Genomic DNA, 25,165 nt, shown 5'->3' on the forward strand with positions numbered 1-25,165 from the left:
GTCTAATAACTTTCACTGGCACAAAGGCATAGACTAAACAGTCTAATTTAAAACAGCACCAACTATCACTTAAACACAGCTACCATCTCTTAAAGAACTTTTTATTTTCTTAAAGATGCCTTTCCGAAAATCACACCATTGTAAAGATAATCCGCACCCATTAAACCACTGTAATTGTCTATTCTTTTCAATTAAGCCTAAAACAAAAAGATTTAAAAACTCAGTTATTCCTCTTTCAGTTTTTGGCGTTGCTCATGTGTCCTCACTGATATCCACATAGAAACCTGATTCATTTCAGCGCTGTAGGTGTGTCAGTGTGTGTGTGTAAGTGTGAATATGTTTTATGTATAAACGTTTATCATGTTGGTGTTCGCAACTATTGTTATTGTTGTAGTAGTTATGTTAGGAAAGAGGGGTGGGGGGGCAATTATAGTCAAACTTAATTACCGTTTGTTTGGACCAATAACATTATCTTATCTATATCTTAATTCCTCTTCGATTCTTCAGATGTTAATGTTAATTCCTCTCACAGAATGTTGTACTGAGGTTGGTGATGATTGTTGGTCCTTAAACAGACAGGCAATTAGAATCGTTGTCAAGAAGTTTGAAGTGAACTCGTTTAATTTTTGTACAAAGCTTATATTAACTCACTCTGACTGTCTGTCTGTCTGTCTGTCTGTTATTATTACTCACACATCCATTCTAGGAACTTCGCACAATTATTCATCGGCATAGGCAAGACATGAACCCATAAAAAGTAACAAAGCAATTAATAACTGGTGTTCCATTATTTTGTTAGATACTAACAATGAAAACTAATACTTGTTGGGTTTAGTCACCTTAAATAATTTTTACCGCTTTCTTTTTTTCGCGCGCATTAACCGATCAAGTTGATACTTTAAACAATTATGCATTGTTACTAAGAAAACATGAATCAATAAACAACAAGCTTACAAAGACAGTTTGTGTGGAAACACAAACTTAAAATATGCCCCCGAAGTGGTCCACCCAGGCAGGCTTCAATATTTTCAGAAAGAACATCCAGATGAAATTATATCAAAGACAAATGAGAGATAAGAATGGAGAAGGAAGGTTGACAGATCTTGTGTAGTGCCCCAATGGTGCTGCAGATCAAGGGATAGGTGCAAGTGAATGCAAAGTTAGATGTGAACCTGGCCTAATTGGTTCCCCCTTCAGACCTTGTGGTCTATAGGGCAGATGATGTAAAGTTCATCTGTTTTTGTGGCCTACGGTTAACGAGGGTATCATGTAGCCAGCACAACGACCAAACGTCTTTACTTTTCCCCAACTAATGTCAGGTACCCATTAAAGCTAGGTAGACTCAGAGGCGCCCAGGGATTCCGAAATTGAAAATCCCAGTCTTCACCAGGATTCGAACCCGGGACCCTCGGTTCGGAAGCTAAGCGCTTTACCTCACCTGGTCTTTACTTTAAGTAATTGTTTTGAAAATGTTATATCTTGTATTCGAATTCTCATATGCTATCCATGAATTAAAATGTTCAAGAAAATGACATTTATAAGATTACTATTCGTTTTAAATTAGGTTTAACTTATAATGCATACTAATTAGCTTTTTCTCTTTAAAAAACTGCTTGCATAACTGATTTTAAAAATTAGATTTTTCGCTTTCAGGAAAAAAAAAGTAGCCGTTGCATCAGAACTTTGAATGGTCTAAAATATTGTGATGTCGGATTTTCAATATCTTTTCTAGTTTACGAGATCTAAACGGGACGGACGGACAGACGGACAGAGGGACAGACATTTCGCACAAAACTAATAGCGTCTTTTCCCCTTTCATGGGCCGCTAAAAATACTGATTTTGTCAATTATTTATATATTTTTTTTTAATATCGAATAACGGAAATAAATTATACATTATTGATTAAGTTTAGAGGAGCCAGGCTCCTCTATAGGCAGGCACGTCCATTATTTAATGCTGCCTTCCTTCGCTTTCTCTGAATATGAGTGTAGGTCTAGAACTAGAATATAAACAAAATATTGCCTTCAACTAGCGTGTTTCTCAAACATCTTTTAAAGGAAGAGATAATCAAATATTCTATAATTCTGCATGAAATATTGCCCAGATTTGGCTAAAACGACATTTTGATCAATTATATTTGAGAATTTGGAATGACAGAGTTATTATGTCCGTTAAGATAGAAGACGTCTTTAAAAAAATATATTGTAATGGGCATAGACAATTATACAACAACCATCTACTCTTTTTAGACTTGGGAGGTATTCATATAAGTCAAAAAGAATGTACAGCGACTCTACGGCGATGGCTGAGAAGTACCATAGTATTAGCTGTATTGAAAGTATATACCCGGCCTCTATTCAAAACGGTGACCTTTGGGCCCTATGTGCCGAAACGTAAGCTATACCAAACATGAAAGTACGTGCCTTATTTATGTTTGTTGGGGAAAAAAAGTGTAACAAGCAAAATGCACACAAAAAAAGTATAAAACAATTATATTAAGTATAGCAATTAGTTTGGATCAGTCTTGTTTTTAAATTTATAATAATCCACAGGGCAGTCTATAAAGGGAACTAATTCAGCTTATACCACCGCTTCAGTCAAGTACTATTTCTTTTCTTGTTTGAGATACAAAAGAAAGACATTTATTACCAATAGTTAATTAACTAATTTTTTTTTTATTGATTCAACATTGGGTGTGGGAGAAATAACGTGTCCTTTTTTTTTGCCCAGACAGACACACGGACAGACACACAGAGTGAGTTTGACATAAGCTTTGTAAAACAAAACAACATGTCTACACGCCTGTAAGAGTTCGGATGGTAGTTTTGTTGTCGCCTGACTTTCTCATTCAGACCAACTCACCCTATTGGTTGCTTATATTTGTTAAGTGTGACTTAGGTTGTCGAATCAGACATTTGAAAAAAAGACGTCGTGGAAGCTGTACAGTTCAAAACAGTAGAGACATAGATAAATACATCTTTATTTTCAAAAGAGTGTGTAATGGGCATAGACATAAAATATATTTTATATCTACGCTAATGGATCATCCAGACTTAATCAAGATCTATAGAAGTGCACTACCTAAGTGTCTGCTAGAAACGAGACATAGTAATGTATAATTATTTCTTTGTTTTCAACAGAGTGCGTACTGGGAGAATCAGACTTCAACACAGACCTGTGCACTACTCCAAGTGTCTGCCAGACACAGCCACTGATGTGCTGTAACTATTGCTCGTACAATTCCGGAACCATTCTATCATTATACGATACTTGGATATATTGTTGTTTTTACATTACATTGCATATTCATTGTATATTCTTTATGTCAAATCAAAAGTCTTCTAGATAGAATGAGTAGCTCATAGATTTTATTGTTTTTCATATTTTTGATAAATGTAGCATTCATGAGAAAAGTTATTTCTTAAACGTATGTCATATCAATCTTTTCAATAGACTGCAATCATAATACACATTAATATTAATTAAAATGCAGCAAGAACACTACACTATATGTTGTAGTTTTTCTTTTAGTGGCCCCCGAATGGGAAATAGACAAAATTAGTTTTGTGTGGTCCGTCTGTCCGTCCCGTTTAGATCTCGTAAACTAGAAAAGATAGTGAAAATCCGACATCATGATGTTTTAGACAGTCCTTCTGTTTAATAAAATAGCCAGGCTTCTGACCTTTGACCTGAAGTTTTACCCTCTAGTCAATTGAATAATTTTACTTTGTTACTCGAGTATACTGAATAATTTTACTTTGTTACTCGAGTCTACTAAATAATTTTACTTTGTTACTCGAGTCAACTTAATGATTTTACTTTGTTACTTGAGTCTACTGAATGATTTTACTTTGTTACTCGAGTCTACTGAATGTTATGAACAGTGATGACCACTAAAATCAAAGTGTGTTGCATCTTACGGATTACATTTACATTAATTTGCTCTTCCGCATTTCTTTTATAACTAGCACAAGGAACTTTTAGTAAAACTATATGAGAAATAGCAGTACCCACCGGCTACGCCCGTTTATTTGTTGCCAGGGTTTTTGTTATTTATTATGGCCGGATAGTTTGGACTTAGACATTGCAAACACTTTACATTTAATTTTTCTAGATCTAGATTACTACTGGCTACGCCATTTGATTTCTTACAAGACTATATAATGTTTTTTTTTATTTTGTTTTTACCGTATCATCTGTTCCATATTTTTATACACTTCTAAACTGCTTTGGTGCCCCAAAGGTAAAAAAAAAATCCCAACAACTACGGATTAGAGGGTGACTGTCTGAATTTATGTTATGTATATGTTATGCTATTAAGTATATAAGAGTAGTGTCCCTTGTTGACTGTTGTTACCTTGAATGGCGTACGTTAATAAATAGCTGAATTGTCAGTTAGAACCTAGCTTGAGAGTTATGTCAATATCGTTTAAAGATATGGTGAATAAAAAGAACTGTATTTTGATGATTTCCTTGCATGGTTTTTAGCCCGTGAATTCTAGTATCTGTTACGTTGAATTGAGACGATCCAACATCTCGTTCTGCTGTTCTCTCTCTCTCTCTCTCTCTCCTACAATTTCTGTTCTCTATCATCCACGCTCTCCTAGAACGCTTTGAGAATCGAAATGCTGCCCTACCTAGATTCTTGACTTGAATTGGAACTGTCCGCTCTATAATGCCTCCCCTATTACACAAATATACTTAAGGCTGGTGAATTATAAACTAGTAAGCATTGCCATTGCCTAGCTTATCAGTAAGAGAATAAAGATAAAATGTAGACATCTGCTGTCTTGCAGGTATGCCTAAACATTGGACAGGATTTGGAAGTCTCACTGAGGCAGGTTAAAGGCAAAAACAAAATACGAAACTAAATACAATATACCAGATCTGGATACATCTAAAACTAGAATCTACAAATGTTTATTTTTATTGTAAAGCATTTGTGAAGGTTATAGATCTATCTACTTTTAGTTCGAATCTAGCTAGAAGTATTGACACGCTGTATCGATTTACTTATACATTTACTTGTAGAAATCTAGATCTAAATGTGTATCGAGATGTAAGTCTAATTGATAAAAAGCAAGCTACAGACCATACGTCTATACTCTATAGACTGTAGTATTATAAGTATATATATATAAAGTATAAAAAATATTTTGATTATTCATATATTTTATAGACAGATTAGATTTAAATATAATATTCCAGTATAGATATTTCTTAGACACTCTTAAATATATATATATATATATATATATATATATATATATATATATATATATATATATATATATATATATATATATATATATAGTTACTATTGTTTAAATGTCGACTACAAATGTTAGTGTTTAGTTGTTAATTAATAGATCTACACTAATCTTGATCTAATTTCTAGGATACTGGTCTATATTATGTCTACTAATAATAAGGCTTTACTTCGAGTCCGAAGATTAGTTAGAAATGCAGTATTTCTCTTGGCTGCGCAGCCCCAGCTCTGACCTTCATATTTTGCCACATCAAGGCAAACATAACCAGTGTCCGCAGGTCGATTTAGATTTTCTTTTCGCCGTCTGCGTCTGTCCTCGGCAGCGGATTTTCTTTTAGTCTCAAATGTGTATATCCGCGGCCTTTGTGATTGACCACCAGCTGTCTGGTTCTGAGGCCGCATGCTATCTGGTGCTCTCTTCTATGTCAGCTAAAGCAAGTTGGCTCTGATCTTTTCAGCGTTTTCGTGGGCCTCCCCTGTTACGTCGAACACCTTTTAGCTCACCAAAAATAGACTGCCTTTGGCATACGTTCGTCTCCCATACGGGATACGTGGCCTGCCCAGCGTAACTGTCGGACCATAAGAAGTCCCTCTATACTGTCCATACAGGCGTTCGCAAGGACATCGTTGTTTGTTGCGCGGTCTTGCCACCGTATGTCCATGATGGAACTCAAGCATCTTTGGTGAAAGCGTTCAAGTAGTCTTAGTTGCTTTCTCTATAGTGCCCATGTCTCAGAGCCATATAGAAGGGTTGAGAGAACCACCACTTGGTAGACATTGATTTTTGTAGTCAGGCGGAGCGATTTTTTCGCCAAACTCTCGCCTGAAGGCGTCCAAAGGCACTACTGGCCCTGGCCAGACGGTTATCAACTACCCTTGAAAGTGAGGCGTCATTTGACACTATACTATCCAGATTAGTGAAGTGGTCTACCACGTTAATGGGCTGTCCATTAATGGTGATCCATGGGGCTGAGTAGGTTTTATTGGGTGACTTCTGGAACAGAAGTGCATTGCATAATATTGAATAATTAAGAAAATCTTCCATGCTTTAAAAGAATATGTAAACAGGCAGTTCCTAGAAGAACATTTTGCTCCGAACCGAGCTAGCTCCAGAACGAATAAGCAATCAAAATCAATTTCGATAGTGCTCATGGCGACTTGAACAAAATCAAATTTCCTCTGAAGAGAATGAGGCTTTAATGATTTTGTCGCAGTCTTTAAATTTCTGAAACAGGAACCTGCTTAAGATGACGAGTTTTATAAAAAAAATAAAACTCAATCGGCTACATGATTCTGTTCTAGAGGTTATCCTTATTTGCATATTTGACCATTATGGTATTTCACCCGGTATGTGGGAATGTAAGCGAGTGAAGTTTTATACTTCATCTTATCAAGAATTATATACGATCAACGATGAAACATTTGGAATTTACTAGTTCGGAAATTGATGAATGAAAAAAATAGATTTAAATGATACTATTGATTGCTTTGCAAGCAAGAACGCAGGTACAATTAATGTGTAGTCCTTTTTTTTTTGTTAATTGGATCATTATCATCTTTCATTGCCTCTCTCTTAACTCTTTCTCTCCTAACAGACGATACCTACGTTGATTCCACCAGAATGTGGTAAATAATTACGGAGAGAAAGCGTTAACTCTGAGGTTTCCCGTGTGTGTTCTGGACACGGTTTTAGTGACCACCTGTCACTGCCTATATAGAAAACTTGAAAATTATCTATATATATATATATATTTCTGGTATAAGATAATTTTTTTACAATTTTCTTTTTATAAAGTAGGAGTAATTGAATTATCCAACTATTTGTATGTTAATTTCTATATTTACAGATTAGAATGAAGAGAACTTCTTGAGCATGTCTAATTTTGTTCTAATTTTCTCTGTCTTCATTAGTGGTATCACATGTATTGAAGGTCAGTGTGATGTATTAGTATAAACATTTGTCTAATAACCTATTAGAATCTAGTATGTTGCCTGTTATATTCAAAAATAAACCCATGTATACACATTCATGACCTTTCCTTTAAATTGGGATGGATGAACAGATATGAAAATGTCACGTTATTACGTACCTTGTTTCTAGAACAACGAATCAATTTCCATGGCAGAAGTTCATTTTCCCAAACGATTATTTTTTTAGAAATTTTGTCTCAGTTTGCTTTTTTAAAAATTGACATTAAAATTCAAAACAAAAATTCTACCTAGAGTTTAAAAAAGGTTTTTAAATAGATATGGGAAGCCGATTCACAAATTAATAACTTATAAATTAAGTACATATATATATATATGGGCGTAGCTAATCTTTTGCTTTAATTTATTAATTTTGTTTACTTTAAGTGAGATCTTAATGTTAAAGCATCACTTGCCCCAGCGCAGCTGGGGTGGGTGTGGGGGGTGAGTTTAAAATCCCCCCCAGGGGGTTTCATTAATAATATTCCCTCTTCTATAAAACAAAAAAAAAGAATAATGCAAACCTCAGTCACTAAGTTCCATTAGCGTAGCCAAGGGGATTTTGAGTTTAAAACCCCTTCGAAATGTTGTTTTTACAATAAAACCACTCTTCGATACAAGACAAAAGCATACAACAGTCACCAGTTTTAAGCTTAGAGGAATTTTGAGTTTTAAAAACCCCTCAGGCCTCAGAGGGCTTTAGGTTAGGCCCCCTACTGTGGGGCTTGAGTTTATAACTCCCTTCCAGAGGGTTTTGAATATAAAACCATTTCTTCAATATAAAATTTAAGCAAAATACAGTCACAAAATTCTATAAACATAGCCTAGTATTCTGAGTTTAATCCCACGCTTCCAGAGGGCCTTACAAAAATTAAAACATCCTGTAGATGGTTTTGAATTTGAAAGTAACCTACAGAGAGTTTTGAGGTTAAACCCACCCTCTTCAATATTATTCTAAAGCACACTACAGTCACAAAATTTTATGAGCGTAGGTAAGGGGTTTTAAGATTGTTAAAAAAAAATACTCCAGAGATTTGTTTCAGTTTACCCCCGCCCCCCAAACAAATGGTTTGAGTATATAACTTGCATTTTATATATAAAGTCTAAAGTAAACTACAATCACCAAATTCCATGAGCATAGATATGAGGGGGTCCCATATTTTTACCAATCACTGGGCTCTGTTAATAAAGTGTAGTGAATATCAGTATAGAATAGAAATAGAAAATACCATCTGAAGGAATTTTTTTTACTGTTTTTTTTTTTATTGAGGCTTTAATATATTTTAAAATAATTACATCAATTAGATACTCATTATATTATATGACATCATGTAGGCCAGCTTCACTTCTAACTTCACCTTCACTTTCTACTATCCACTTGGTCTACTGGACAGTTGGGGCACCACATAAGATCTGTTAAACTTCTTCCTCTATTCTTCTCCGTAATTTGGCTTTCAATGAATTTCATTCTGATAGTCTTTCTGAAAATAGAGAAACCTGACTATTTACCTCCCTTATTGAACCACTTCTAGGCGATGTTGAATTTGTGTTTCCGGCCAAACTGACTTTGTAATCTGTTTTTTTTTCTACAGTTATGTTCCAATATGAGGCGAGTGAGGACACTGGTGATCAAATGCCTGACCAGTTCAATGTGACTTTTAGCACAGAAACGAAATTTCTAACCAGATTTATTCTCAGGCGTTCGCAGAGTTTTGACCTTGACATTCCTCTCTATACTCTCGACATCGACAGGGAAGGATTTTTTCAAAAACAAAAAGTGAAACTCAGACCCAGAAAGGTAACAACGGAACTAATTGTTATTTAGTGTGTTTAAAAGTTTGGGCACATTGTTTAAAAAAACAACAACAAATAACCGATTATAGAAATCTTACGTAGACATTCTGATTTCTCAATGTAGTAAATTTATAAAAAAAAGTTCCGTACTATAAACAGAATACGGAAATAATGATTAGCCATTTTGAAAGCATGTAATCATTTTTAGCGTGGGTAAGACGCTATTAGTTTTGTGTGGAATTTCTGGCCGTCCGTCCGTCCCGTTTAGATCTCGTATACTATTTTTGACCATTCAAAGTTCTGATGCAACGGCTTATTTTTTATTTTTTTCCGAAAGCGAACAATTTAATTTTTAAATCACTTATGCAGGCATTTTTTTCATAAAAATACACCACTTTTACAACTATTCACTATTAATAGTAACAAACACGGGAGGCTCTTTGGAAGGGCAGATGGACATTCACCATATTGTAACATATTTATGCAAAAGGTTTTAGATTTTTTGTCAAACTTTTTTAATTACATGTGTATTGCCAAGTTAAGTATGTTCTGTCAAACTTACTACTACATTTTGCAAACACAAAAAGTGTTCTTTTTTTTTTATCTATTTTGTATGCATATAAGTTGGACATAATTTAAAACAACAATTAATAAGTAGTTTTTCATATTATCGCGTGAACTGCGGCGTACATACGTAAATATACTACACTTTACTATTATTTTTTTTTACAGAAATGGTTTTTTTCTTGAGGATTTGAATAAGAGATTGACCCTTTACAAAACAATTAGCTCAATTAGATTTCAATATAAGACATCATTTAGGCCAGGTTCACATCTAGCTTTATAGAATTTTGTTTTTAATTTTCGTTTAACTTGTTCTGCTTGTGCTTGAAGAAGAGGAACAGAAACGTAATAATGAAACAAGCAGAGGGAGACTTTGAAAGGAGATAAGATTTATACAAGAGGTGATGGATACCAGGCAGAACACAAGAGGCGATGGATACTAGCAGGGCCGGTCTTAGGCCACTGCAACCTATGATGCTGCAATGGGCCCCGCATTTACATAGGCCCCGCGCGATGCGAATTCTAGGTGTGAATTATTAAATTAAACCATTTTAACTTATTATTAAAGGGTTCCTGGAATTCTCCTGACAGTATAAAATATAAGAAAAAGTCATGAAAATGTCCTGAGATAATTAAAATCTTCTGAAAACTGATGCAAATCTTAAAACAGACAAATTTGTCATTTTGATTTGTCATTCAATATGGAAAACGCCAATCCTACTCGCGATTAAAAAAAAAAGGCATCGTCAGCTTTCGTTCAATAAAATTATAAAAATAAGCTGAATTTTAAACAAACAAGTACTTCAAATACTTAATTTACTTCAATAGTCATTAGCATACAAATTTAGATCTAAATCTATCTCGACCTCTTATATAAAAAAAGGAAAAAAAAGCGATATTTTGCGAGTCGATAGTAAATCTAAAAGGCAGATCTGAATGTTTATCGGCTTTTTGTTGGAAAACTACTATCTACTGTAGATGGCTCGTTAAGTTAATTTGAGTGATTTTTTACTTAGTAAAGTAGGAATAAAATGCAAAGACGAATTTATTTTCTAATACAAAATCTTAATTTTCACTTATTATTACAACCCAAAGTAGGCCCCGCGCTATCCGTTTCGCATAGGGCCCCGCAACCTGTAGGACCGGCCCTGGATACCAGACAGAACACAAGTGGCGATGGATACCAGACAGAATACAAGAGGCGATGGATACCAGAAAGAACACACAAACTGATCAATAAAACATGCTAAATTTAGAAGAGAGGAATTTTCAGAACACAAGAGACACACGAGACCAACACGCAAAAAGGTCTGAAAGAAAAGTTCCCGGCGAAATGGACAAGACTTGAACACAAGGGCCCAGAAACAACATGCAGTTGCTTACAAGGGAAGACATAAACATTCTCCATCGTCTTTAGGAATCACTTTGAAAAAATTGCGTATGATAATTACATAACTTAATGTATTTTCTTTTCAAAGTCTGCGATATCTATACAGCGAATACAGCTGCTATGTCAAAACAGACGATGGAACAACAGAGTTCTTCAACAACGAGCTATTGCGTGATAAGAGAGTTTATAACATCATCTTTCCTTATTCTGTCAGCCAATAATTACATTAAATGTATAGCTTTTATATAGTTTCATGCTTATAGCATACTCAGAGCGCTGTGGTCCAATCATATTTATGGACCAGTAATGGAAGGTGGTATCTGGGAGAAGTTGTTTTTTTTGTGTGTGCTGCATTTAGGCCCTCACAAAATACAACTCTGCTCGAGTCGGGTGTTGAACCTCGAGCTTCATTTATAGGTAGCGAAGTTCAAGCGTTCTTAGCCTCTCGACAGTGCAATCCTCTAAACTGCATCATTAAAAAACATTCCCATTATTTTGTCTTCGGTATTTTTGTGGTGCGAATTAAACGGACTATTGTACCTGGACATGAAAACAATATAGCAACACACGAGATTGATTGTAAATATATACAAGGGATAACGGAGTACCTCGACAGAGATGCGCCCAGAATTGACCTTTAGATAACGCTCTATAAAATCCAATTTATGCGTATTCGCTACATTTACAGAGCTAAAATAAGTTTCAAAATTTACTTCTTTTTTAGAATCCTTATCAAGATGTAGCATGTCAGATGAGGAAAGCAGGTGCCGTCTTTACAAATTCAGATAGAAGACCTATATCCACCTCCTAAGCTCAATTATATTTACAACAGCAACGTACTGTTACGAATCTCGCTATCCAGGCTCTCTGCAAACTGCACCACACGACACCACCAACTGAAAGAACTTGACAACTCAGGGCTCAAAATAACGTAATAGTTTAATGTCAAAAAATAACAGCCAATACTGTACAATTGGCAGCACGTAACACAAGACTGTACAAATATTTCTCCGATAACACCGTTCAACTCTTGCACTGGTCTCTCTGTCTCTTTTCGGACTTGTACTGAGCCGTCGTAACGAACCATAGCTCGAGAAGTTGTGACTCTCCCGTCTTTGATACCTTCGCTCTTTATATAGGGTCCCTGCTGGCCTTCTAGAACCGGGCAGAACGTCGCTCGACCATTCTGGGTGGTCATATGACTACATCCCTCGTGACGCTCCTGAGCTCTGTTCACGACGACGATCCTACTCGAACCTTCATGTTGATACTCGTCTCGGCTGACCGTCGTAACTCGTCACGGTTGACCGCTCGTCTAGCCCTGCCCTGGGGCGATTTGCGTCGGCTGACTACACACACACCACTACCCCCATCTGTGCCACCACCAGGTTTATAACAGTACACTTGCGTGGCTAAAGTCGCTCTGCAGCGAAGGATCCTAGGAATAACTTGCGGATTTCGTGTCACAAATAGAGAAATCCTTTCACACACGGGCGACTGCCCTATAAGTAAATTGGTTAAGGAAAGACGAATGAGATTTGTTTATTATATCCTTATCCAAGAAGAAAAATGTTTAACAAAGTCAGCCGTAGCACAAAGGTCGAAAAATGGAAAACAAATACAAGGCCGTCCAACAAACGAGGCGTCAAAACTTATGAGATCTACAACTGGAGGGCACCAGCTGGGAAATGACTGAAAGTTGTGTATGAAAAATCTGATCTATCTCTAGGAAAAACTTAAACTCTATGCGTTAAACGGCGGAAAGTGATATACATTTCTATTTATTTTACTATTAAAGAAAACCATTCTATGTATGGTAAGTAATTTGTGCGTCCTATCTTTAGATAAGCTCAACTTATTTATTACTATTCAATTAATTCTCTTGTCATTACAAGGATATAGGCTACTACCATGATACTAACCACAAGGCCGTGTTTTGTATTAAAAGGTCACCCGAGACATTGTCCAACAATAACTTTCAATTTCACTTGGTAAGTTGTCCCAATTATTACAGTTACTATCATTCTTATTATCTTTGAAACAAAAGAGTATTCATTCTCTGGCGCTGCAAGCGTCAAGTTTCGTTACAGAGAAACAAAATTCATTGTAGTCCTTTTTATTTTAATTATTATTATTATTATTATTTACAGGTTTTTTTTTGAATAAATTGATTAGATCCATTTTTAATAACGTATTTGGTGCCATTTAAAAACGAATTATTTTATTCTTTTCTTCCTAATGCCAAACAGAGGTTAATAAAGACCTCGAGATGCACTTGATATGGTGACACCATTATTGACATTAATAATCTTAGAGACAGGGCTGAAGACTAGTAGTCTAACTGTCCATTTCTTGAAATTGAAACAATTTGTTTTTTCTATCTACCTTTTGTTATACTCCACCTGGCTACATTGACAGGTACGCAGAGTTTAGTACCATAAGCTGATCTGCTAAACGCCAAAAGACGACATGAAACTTTCTACCAGATAACCCTACCCCTTCCCAAAGAGTTCACAATATAAATAAACCAGAAAAGCACTAAACATGAATGAGTCAGTATACGAAATTGAAAAAAAGTAACAATTATAATTTATATTGATTAGTTGCATTACAAAGGTTTAAAATATGATTGTTTCAGAAATCTCTATTCCAAATGGACAACTCCGAATACCTGTTTGACTCTGACCCTACCCCTCCCAAAGAGTTCACAATATAAATAAACCAGAAAAGCACTAAACATGAATGAGTCAGTATACTAAATTGAAAAAAAGTAACAATTATAATTTATATTGATTAGTTGCATTACAAAGGTTTAAAATATGATTGTTTCAGAAATCTCTATTCCAAATGGACAACTCCGAATACCTGTTTGACTCTGACCCTACCCCTCCCAAAGAGTTCACAATATAAATAAACCAGAAAAGCACTAAACATGAATGAGTCAGTATACTAAATTGAAAAAAAGTAACAATTATAATTTATATTGATTAGTTGCATTACAAAGGTTTAAAATATGATTGTTTCAGAAATCTCTATTCCAAATGGATAACTCCGAATACCTGTTTGACTCTGATAACAAGACGCCTAAAAAGTCTTGGAGAAATATGTCCCTCGAAATGTTTTCTAGTTCTATAAGGACTGAATCTACTTCACCACGCTCTAGGACAACATTTGACCGACATGTTTATAAGTTAGAGTTGCTTAAAAGGACAACATTTGATCTGTTTGATACACGAATACCACGTACGTCACGTGATTTCACATGTTTTGATGTTTTGTTGGAGTTAAACAATCGCTATTTATTTAAACAAAATCATCTCAAGTGCAATGGCATACAGCAGTGTTTCCCAAACTGTAACCCTAGTGTCCCGCGAGTCCTGGATAGGTATTTCATGAACTACTGGACTAATTAACTACTAGGCCATCACGTGAAATAATCTCTCTAAAAAAAAAGTGTTCCTTTAAATACTTAAAATGTGCGCAATGTTACGGAGAATGTTTGGGAAAAACTGGCATACAGACTAGCAGCTGGCAGCTCTGACGAAGGTGAAGGGACAAACACAATTGATGCCCCAAGAAAAGCCCAAAGTCAGGCGCAGAAGACGACAAAAAATTAAAGATTCCCGTCTGACAAAGGCGTCATTATGACAAATAAATGCAGCCTTTAACTTAGTCAGCGAAAATGTTTGTACTCATCCTTAACTCTTTGGGTACAAAGTTATTGAATTTCTTGACATAGATTTATAGGTTCAACATGAATCAGTCACACCAGTGGCTTGGTCATGTCACTCGCATGCCAGATGGAAGAATCTCAAAAGACATACTATACGCTGAGCTTGCATAGGGAGTCAGACCCAAGGACCGCCAAAGACCAACCCACAAAGATGTATATAAGCGAGACATGAGAACCACGGACATCCAACAAAGTATGTTGGAGGAGACAACAGAAGATCTAGCAGCATGTAGACAGACTGAACGTTATGGTAGAAACTTCGCTGAGTGCAAAAGAAACGAAGCTGCACGAGTCAAGAGAAATGCCCTGTCAACTAGCCCTAAGACAAATGCACAAACATGCATGAACAGTGGCAAAATCTGCCGCTCCAGAATCGGCTTGATCAGTAACACCAGATTCTTCCTCGTCTCAAGACGGGCACATCCATTGTCTTCCAAGACAAAAGGAGACATTTATATATATATATATATATATATATATATATATATATATATATATATATATATATATATATATATAGAGAGAGAGAGAGAGAGAGAGAGAGATAGAGAAAGAGAGAGAGAGATTGCTTGATCGTTTGTGATATATTTGGGAAAAGATACTCAACGAAGAACAAACTATATTCTTTCATCACAATTGAGGATTTAGATATAAATTATAAATCAGATAAATTGGTGATTTGCACAAGATAAGGTAATCTCCATGGTATTAGTTTTTAAAGGACTAAACTTTCCCTTTCAGACCTTGTGATCTATAAGGCAGATGACGCAAAGGTCGTGTTTCTGTGCCCCACGAGGGTGCCATTGCGGCCAGCACAATGACCAACCACCTGTACTTTTCCCCAACAAATCTAATGCACGCATTTGAGCTGGGAGGACTTAGTGACACCTGAAACTCCCAAAATTAAAAATATCTGTCTTCACAACGTTTCGAACCCGGGTTCTCTGGTTCAGAAGCCAAGAGCTTTGCCAGTCAGCCAACGCGCTCCAGTGTTTTACTTTTCTTATATACGTAAATTTCATTTAGAATTTTGACGCTACGTATTTCAGAAAGGGAGACAAATAAGAGAAAAAGAAATGAAAAAATGTGATGACTGTAAAATTTGAACCTAAAGAAAAACAAAGGAATTGAAGGAATATATGGAGACATGGATAGACACAAATTTTGCCAAGTAAATATTAGTACAAATGACAAGATTTAAGATTTTCCTAAACATTGCACGCAATATAAGATATGGTTTATTCAAAATCTTTGCTTATGGATACTTCCATACACCGTAATCCGGACACATTGACAGTTTGGTAAATGTGGATTACTTTCAATGTATAAGAAGTAGCAACACACGCACTTTGGTGTACAAATATATGTAATAGATGTAATGTCTAAAATGTAATAGATGTAATGTCTAAAATGTAATAGATGTAATGTCTGTCACAGCGCCAGAAGTAGAAATGACTGTTCGATGGAATGTCATCAATCAGTCAACATCATGGTCAGACCCACCAAGCAGACGCCGCCGAAACGCAGTACGTGACTACTACGTAGATGTAGTGGCGTTGATTGACAGATTACGTTTTGAATGGTTTCTAGAACAAGCTAGAAATGACTACAACACTGCGAGGCGGAATATTCGAGAGCACTATGCTATGGTGTTTAGCGGGGTGAGTTCTCACAATACCGAAACTCAAGAGTAATTAGAACATGCAAATTATAATGTCTTGGTTCTATGCTAGACAATAAACTAAATTTTTATGCAAAAACGAATTATATCATCAAAAGAAAAGGAGGGCAGTAATGATTATAGTTACTCAGAAATGCGTCCTCGTTTAATGTTAGCGTAAAGGCCTTGGTTAAACTTTATCACGCTCATATCTGCGTTATTTTAAGTTTTAATATCACTGCCTGGTATGTAAGCATAAAAAAAACAAACTTTATAGAATCCTAAATTCTGCTTGTAAAATCATTGAAAAAAAAAAACTCAATTGGGCAGCTGGTTGAGACAAACATCCATAGAAAAGCTAAAAAGTTTCTAGGAATAAAAAATCGCCCTTTGGGTCATGATTTTGTGATTTAACAATCACAATAGAGATAGAAGACACCGATAGCAAAGTCAAACAGACACAAAAACTCTTTTGTTTCCTTGGCAATACAATCATTAAAAAGAAACTATCTTAAATAGCCATTTTACATGCAAATTATGAGTAAGTCTGGTGTGAATGATTATTTCGTATTTTTATAGTTACAATGTTGTTTTTTTTTGTTTTTGTCTTTATTTGTTTGTTTTTGTAATTTACAAATTGTAAAACGAATTTTCTATATAAACATTAATGATTATTATTATTAATAATATTTTATATTATTAAATCAAACCACTTCTACAGAAAAAAATAAGCAACTATTTTAATGACACCATATATTGACGTGTGTAAAAAAATGTACTAAAAATGTAGTCAAATATACAGTGGCGTCACTAGGGGGGGGGTGGAGATGCGGTCCGCACAGAGTGACACCCGTTAGAGTGTGGTGACACCCAATTAAAAAAAATGCACTTTGGGAATAAATGACAATTAACTAAAACGACAGTGGCTAAATATTGGAACATGTAATTCACAATTAATACATAGATTTAGATACTTTATTTTTCCATTTGACTAAACACATTAAAATGTTTTTAACGAAAGTCTATCAAAATGTTAAAAATATTATATCTATCATGAATATTATCACAAGCAAAACGTGAAATCTTACTTTCAGCTATATACCAGCTGCATGTATGTATATGAAAACTGCTTTGATTAAAAAATGTTTTATCGAATATATTGAATTTGTAGCTAGCACCGTAATATCAGAATGTCAACCAATAGTTACTGTTAAACAAATGACGACATTTTTCAGGCCTAACATATTATTGAAATCTCACATGTAATTAATGTCAATTTTGTAAAATTGTAAATTAAATAAGTGGACATTGAGATTTCTGAAGATTTTGATGTAATTTTAGATTTTTTACAAAGGAATTTAAGCAGGGCAAAAGGAAAAGTACGCTACTTGTAAAAAAAAATGTTTCTTATGTTTCGTATTGGTGATGATTGAGTCACTTAATAGATAAAAACTATTCTTTTGTTGTCGACTATTTTTAACTAATTGTATAGAAATAAAATAATAATTTGTAACTTAATTTCCTGTGTGGTTGAAATAAAGTCCGAAATCGGAATTTTAAAACACGTATGGATAATTCATTCTCGATTGGAAAACAAGAGAATTCGGCTACAAGCCGTTGCTATGATTGATGTAAAGAAGAAAAACATTGGAAGGATATATTGCACGGACAGTTTCTATAAAAGCAGAATATTTGACATTTTGTGACTTTATTGAGTAAAGAACTTCCATGAGATCATGGAAATGTAATGTGGATAAGACTTGTAAAGGGTATGTGTAATGTTAAAAAAGTTTATAAATGTTTTAGCCAACGACTTTAAATACATTAGTCAGAACAACGGAGGAGTACAGGAGAAACTATTAAGAACCAACAGGAAATCTATTTAATAATTGTGTATAACATTCACTTAATGTTTCAACATTCTTTCTAGAAAATACTTTTTGCCTAGTATTTTTTGGAACTATTTAAATTCTTTTTCGTTCTGAAATTATAGCCACTAGAAGCGCAACCAAAGATCATTTACTTTAACTATCTTTACTTTATTTGTGTGTGTGTGTGTGTGCAATGATCGTTTATCAACGTTGAGCTTTAACTCCAACTTGAAGCAATTATTGATGTAGCAGATACAATTGTAGCTATCCAACTAGAAATTCTTCAGTCCAACAACAGACGAAGTATGGTAGATGTCAGTTTCAAAATATTGGAATACATGATGAATTTACAAAATGTTTGTTTTACATGTTTCGGATGTTCCTTCAGAGTTGAAGATAATTACTTCCTAGTCCAAACCTCCCGCAGGACGACGTGGGATGGGAGCGGGCAGGGTTTGAACCCGGGACCATCGATAAATCTGAACGACAGTCCAGCGTGCAAACCGCACGACCAGGCAGCCATTCTAAAAGAAATACCATGATTGAGAAGAGATCTAAAAGCAGCAAAACTCATTCTTTAAATAACTAAAAATTGTCAGTGCATGATTTATATGCCTCTAACGCCTTGAAGAATATATTTGAATCATTTAACAAAGCCTTCATCCGTTACTTATCAACTAAATATATTTTTTAAATTAAAATTAAGAGTGATCTTAAAAACGAAGTAAAGACGACACTTTCGCAACGGGCAGTTTGATTAAATATGAGATTGTTAGAGACATTAACTTGGATCGGTTGATAAGTTTTCAAGTTTGAAATCAAGAAAAAAAAACAGTGTTTTTACTTATAGATGCAATGTTGTAAAATTGAACTATAGATTATTGGCAATGTCTTTGATTTCAAAGATTTACGATAAGTGCAGAGTTTCACTTGACTACGCAGAGTGAACTATAGATAAATTCTATTAAACAATTTAAAAATTTAATAGAAACTCATTTTAAAGCTGTTCAACAATAAAACAACGTAGATAATTTTAAACTATATGTTTTACGGCTCAACAAACAAAGGAAAAAAAAAATATTTAAAAGGCGGGGGTGACAACCTGAGCTGACCGCACCTGGTGACACCCACCCTAATGTCGCCACCGCAAATATAGAATGTAGAGAAAAATTACTTGTCCTAATCCCCCTTTTTTTCTAAGCCGTTATCTATGTCGCAAAGAAAGCTAAGTGAAAGCAAAGTGAGGTAACTCTACTCCGACTAGCAGAAATAAAAGAGTAATCTTTCCATTACTTTTTCATCGAGGGTTGGAATACGGTGTGCGTGCGTTGTGTCTCGCATGCTGGGGAGACGAAGAGAATTATGTATATATGATTATATACCATACCCCATACCATCATGGCTTTAGGAAATAAAGATCATTTGAAACACAACTAATAGGACTAATTGATGATTTTTCAAAAGGTTTAGATAATAGTGAACAAAAAGATGCTATCTTACTTGATTTTTCCAAGGCTTTTGACAAAGGTCACCACCAAAGCTTGCTTAAAAAATTAAAATATTTCGGTATTAGTGGTCCATTGCATCAGTGAATTATAGATTTTCTGATAGGGAGAGAACAAACTGTAATAATAAATGGCTCTAAATCAACACCGATAACAGAAATATCCGGTGTACCTCAAGGAACTGTCTTAGATCCACTACTATTTTTAATTTACATAAATGATTTACCGAATTGCATTACTTCAGGAACAAAAGTCAGATTATTCGCAGACGATTGTATAATATATAGAACAATAAAAACAACACAAGACACAGATATTTTACAAAGAGAATTAGATGAATTACAGAAGTGGGAATCAAATTGGAGCATGTCTTTCCACCCAGAAAAATGTCAGTTGTTAAAAGTAACAAAAAAACTAAAACAAATTAATTCCACTTATCTTATTCATGGCAGACCAGTAACACAGACTAAAAACGCAAAATACCTAGGTGTTATAATAAATGAAAAACTGTCATGGAATCCACATATTGATGAAACTAAAAAAAAATTAAAGCATTAGCGTTTATTAAAAGAAATTTAAGTCATTGGTTGATATGGATGACTAATTGCATGACGCGTAGGACGTAATCATCTTCTTTTTGAAGTAACGTCAGTATTATATAAGATAAGATAAGAATATATATATATATATTGTAATGATACAAGATGTGTACAAGTTGAGTTAAATCGGGTTTTTCCTTAGTGACGTGACGAGTAATTAAAGAGTAGGATTACGAACAAGAGGGGAAACGGAGAAGACGCCTTGGTGTATTGTACATCACTAGCGACGACAGAGGACTGTGCCCTTTTTATTACTCATTAAATTGTTGAAGTTATAAGTCAGCGCTATCAAGTATATTCATACAACATCAACATCTATAATCATTAACAAAACAGACCATCAACAATATATATAGATATACAAGTTTGTTTAAAAAAGGAAGAACTCTGCCCTTAAAACTATATATATCAAGAATGTACAAGTTATTTACCTTATTCAATATCAATCAGAATAATTAATTACCTGTAAATAATTGACAAAATGAGTATTTTCCTTTATTGATTCATGTTTTGGTAGGTACAATAAATAACTGTTTAAAGTATCAAATTGATCGGAGAATGGTTGAGGTAGAAATGGCGTTAACAATTATTTAAGGGGACTAAACCCAACAAATTTTGCTATATCTAAGAATACAGCAGTATTGTTGCTATCAAAGGAAATAATATATAACCAGTAATTAATTGTCTAATTGGTTACTTTTTTGCGACCCCCGAATTGGGAAAAAAACGCTATTAGTTATGAGCGATTGTTAAGTTATGTAAGTTATGTTATACTAAGTACTATATTTACACACAAACAAATGTTTTCTATTTTTTAAAGAGAAAAAATATTTTCAGCATACATTATATATTACAACTATTAATTTCACAAACTGCTTTTTTTTTCTTTTTTTTTTCCCTTTTGGCGTGACATGGAATTGTGTTTTTTTTTTTTTTTTTATTTATGATTCTAATAAGAAATTGAGCCTCTACTAAACAATTAGATTCAATTATAAGACATCAGTTGGGCCAGGTTGACATCTAATTTTACATTCAATTTTACCTATTCTTTGATCTGCTGGACCGCTGTAGCACAACCTAATTTCTGTCAACCTTCTTTCTCCATTCTTATCTGTCATTTGTTTTTAATATTATTTCATTCGGATGTTATTTCGGAAAATGTTGAAGCCTGCCAGGGTGGACCACTTCGGGGGCCGATTTTAAGTTTGTGTTTCCACACAAACTGTCTTTGTAACCTTGTTTTTTTTTTTATTGATTTATGTCTTGTCTATGCCAGTGAATACTTTTAACTTGACTCCAAATTGGGCGTGGGAGAAATAACATGTAAACTATTTTTATCTCACAGTGTAACTTAATATAAAATTTGTTAATGTTTGTAAATATTTGGATATTTATAGGCAAGTGCAGAATGAGAAAGAAAAAATATATTAAATCTCTCACTACGTATAAAGATATTTTATAGCCAGCAGGGCCCGCTAATGAACCAAGAGAAAGTAGAAAAGATTTGAAAAGTTGTAACAAGTGTGTATCAGTAACGAAACAATATTTCCAATACAAAAGAAGCAAACAAATATACTTCTCTATGAGTGCACTTAATGGGAAATAATTAGATATGTTTAGAGTTTGAGTTTAGATTCAACCTTTTAGAATTGCTTTAAATTCTAAAATTTATAATGTCATTAAATCCTTTATGCATTTTTTGTTCTGTGAGAAGACTACTAGAATGCTAAGTTTTCTCCGAGTGCGAATTAAGAACTTGTTACTTATATCACCGCTGAGCATGGCTAGAAATCATTAACCCACTTATATCATTGTTAAGCATGACTAGAAAGCATTAACCCATTTAGCTCCATAAGATTGGCGTTCGAATCCCCTTATACACTATCAGTATATCATACTCGAGCTGAAATGTATTTGATGAGCAGATACATGCAGCACTGAAAACTGTGCCATATACTTTCCTCCCAATCATCCCAGGAAAGACCACAACAAGAGCCCATCTGAAAAGAGAAGATTAGAAACAAAATTAAAACGGCTATTGGGTTCCACGATGACTTGCAGTTTACTGTCGAAAAACGCAAACTAGCACAAGAACAATCAAAAATGAAACTTTTTTTACAGTAATATACCTTGCCCAAAGTCTAGTCAAACTATATTGAATTTTATAAATATATTTTCTAAATTGTGATAAGCCTTAATTTTATTGATGTTTTGTACTTAATAAGCTTTACGTCTCTAGTTAAAGGAAACGCATAATATTATGGCCTCATTCTTTTTTTTTTCTTTTAGATTGACATGCTTTATAAAGGCATCAACCATCCAAACTACACGATTCATATTCGTCTGTGTAAAATATTCGTCCTCGAGGTATTTAATCTACAATAAATACTAGATAAAATCGCTTAATGTAATTAGATCTACTCATATTGGTTGGGGTTAAATATATCTCTGCAATAATAGTATTTATCGCTGAGTTGTTATGGTAATAAAAAGTGTTCCCCTTTCAGACCTAGTGGTTTATAGGGCAGATGATGTAAAGGTCACTAGTTTCTGTAGCCAAAGATTGACAAGAGTATAATGTGGGCAGCACATCAAACAACTGTCTTTACTTTTCCCCAACTAATGCCAGGTACCCATTATAGCTGGGTGGAATCAAAGGCGTCCAATGATTCCGAAATAAAAATCAAAGTCTCCACCGTGATTCAAACCCGGGAACACCTGCTCTAAAGCCAAGCGTTTTACCACTCAACCACAGCGCATCTTATGATGATAGTATTGATAATATAGGAGCTAAACCTTTTCAGATGCAGTTCTTAACATACAATATTTTATAGATGTATAGCCCATTTAATTCTGTAATACATTCATTATCCTCACTCTGAGCGAAGAACGAAGGTTAACTTGTTTTTGTGGATTGGGGAGAGGGAGGGAGCCAAGTGTTCTAGAGAGACCGTCTCCTCTTTACCAATGGGCAACTGTGCGACGGCATATTGGGGGTTACACATCAGTAATTCAACTTCTTCCGAGAGAGGATAATACTTCGAAGATCGGTTCTCTCTTCTCAGCAACACTCGACCTGGGCTAGATAGCCAAGTGGGGATGGATATCCAGAAGAAAGATTTCCGGTTGAACCGGAAAACTCTCTCGTGTGGAGTTTCGTTTGTTGCAGTAGACAGTAATGACAGTTCACGACTAGCTCCCAACTTGAAAAAATGTTGTTTGTTAAATGTTTTACATGTTTCGGATGTTCCTTCAGTGTTGAAGACAGTTTACTTCCTAGTCCAAACCTCCTGCAGGACGACGGGGGATGGTAGCGGGCAGGATTTGAACCCTCAACCATCGATAAATCCGAACGACAGATCAGTGAGCAAACCGCACGACCAGGCAGCCATCCTGATCGGGAGGTCGACGTCTTTCGGTGCTAAAGTAATAGCATTCTATAGAGTTTTGTTTAGTCGTTCAATTTGCCCTGTGCCTGAGGTATTGTAAGGGGCTGTCTTAAGTGTAGCTATTCCCCTCTCGTGCATAAAAGATTGCACCTCCTTCGACATAAAGGACCTACCTTGATGTAAGATTTCCAAAGTAGGGCACACTTCTACCGAGTACCCCAAGACACACGACCAATAACTAACAAAAAATATATACAGTTAGCAACTCTGGTCCAGTTGTCAGGAGGAATTGGCAACTAAAAACGGTCTACAAGCCCTTATATAAACCTACCAAATATAATCACTATTGTCTTTACATTCACTCCAAAATAGTAATTTGCCCATTATGTCAGGCACAACTGTGACAAGTCAAAAGCTCGCTGTCAGAGTCACTCAAATTTATCACAACATTAATTATTATTTATCATTATTTATTTATTTTATTTTAATTATTTCCCTTCCTATCCCCAATTTCTTCACCCGCACCATCTTTTCCTCTAAAGGTGGAATGCAAACCAATCTTTCTTCCCCCCCCCCCTCCCACGTCTCTCTTTGATCAAAGAGATTTCTCTGGTCAAAACGCCGCGTGACTTTTCCAAGGTGCGACTCTTGTCGGACTTCACCCACGTGTAAGACAATTATTAGCCTAGGACATTTCCTGTTTCCGCCCACATTTTCCAGGCCTTTATATAAAGTAATTTAAATCAAGCCAGACTCTCATTTTCTCATTCGAGCTGAGCTATCGAGTCTGGACTGCTTCATTTATTCTTTCTCCTAGAGGAATACCTGGTGGTAAGCCGAACTTAATCACGAGTTCAATCTTAGTTACTTTGTGCATATTTCCATTGGATATTATCATGTGTATTTTGCTTAGTTCATTTATATTTAATTAGTGTATTGTGTATTTCTCACTGGCGTAAGTAGAAAACATAAACATGTCCTATGTATTTATTTGTTTATTGCATTACTCTATTAATGCTACGTTGCTCAATTGATCGTTGATGCAACCAAGTATATATTTGTTCATCTATTTTATCTCCTTTATCTCGGCTGATCGCCTTGATGATTTTACTATCGCACTAATACTGCGCTTAGAAAGGAGCTATGAGTTATCTCCATTGTGTTGAATTATCTCCCCTGTAGTCATTTCACTCTAACGAGAGTTGCGCCGCTTGAACGGACACCCTCTCCATTTCAGCGCGCTCCATTGTTCTCGACCGACGGTCATATGTAAACAAACCGTCTTGGTCGCTGAACATAGCCCAATTCAAAGCCCCCTCCCCCCTTCTTTCTCTATTTACCTGTGTTGTTTTTTTAAGATTATTATTTCCCCTTCTATGTACATTTTTATATTATTACTTTCCCTTTTATGTACATTTTTAT

General features: G+C 35.0%; 1 protein-coding gene across 5 annotated transcripts in view; it reads left to right on the forward strand.

Moving 5' to 3' along the window:
- LOC106068867 (uncharacterized) overlaps nt 1-25,165 on the forward strand; it is a 122,051-nt gene that overhangs the window by 9,935 nt on the left and 86,951 nt on the right. For all 5 annotated transcript variants that reach the window (XM_056031608.1, XM_056031609.1, XM_056031607.1 and 2 more), the window contains 7 exons: nt 3,142-5,060; nt 7,118-7,201; nt 8,831-9,036; nt 12,882-12,977; nt 14,013-14,229; nt 16,157-16,380; nt 22,644-22,721. In XM_056031608.1, coding sequence (XP_055887583.1) covers nt 7,144-7,201; nt 8,831-9,036; nt 12,882-12,977; nt 14,013-14,229; nt 16,157-16,380; nt 22,644-22,721 — 879 coding nt within the window. In that variant the 5' untranslated portion in view covers nt 3,142-5,060; nt 7,118-7,143. The remainder of the gene's footprint in view (nt 1-3,141; nt 5,061-7,117; nt 7,202-8,830; nt 9,037-12,881; nt 12,978-14,012; nt 14,230-16,156; nt 16,381-22,643; nt 22,722-25,165) is intronic.

The sequence above is a fragment of the Biomphalaria glabrata genome, chromosome 6 (assembly GCF_947242115.1).
Source record: "Biomphalaria glabrata chromosome 6, xgBioGlab47.1, whole genome shotgun sequence".
Classification (NCBI taxonomy): Eukaryota; Metazoa; Mollusca; class Gastropoda; family Planorbidae; genus Biomphalaria; species Biomphalaria glabrata.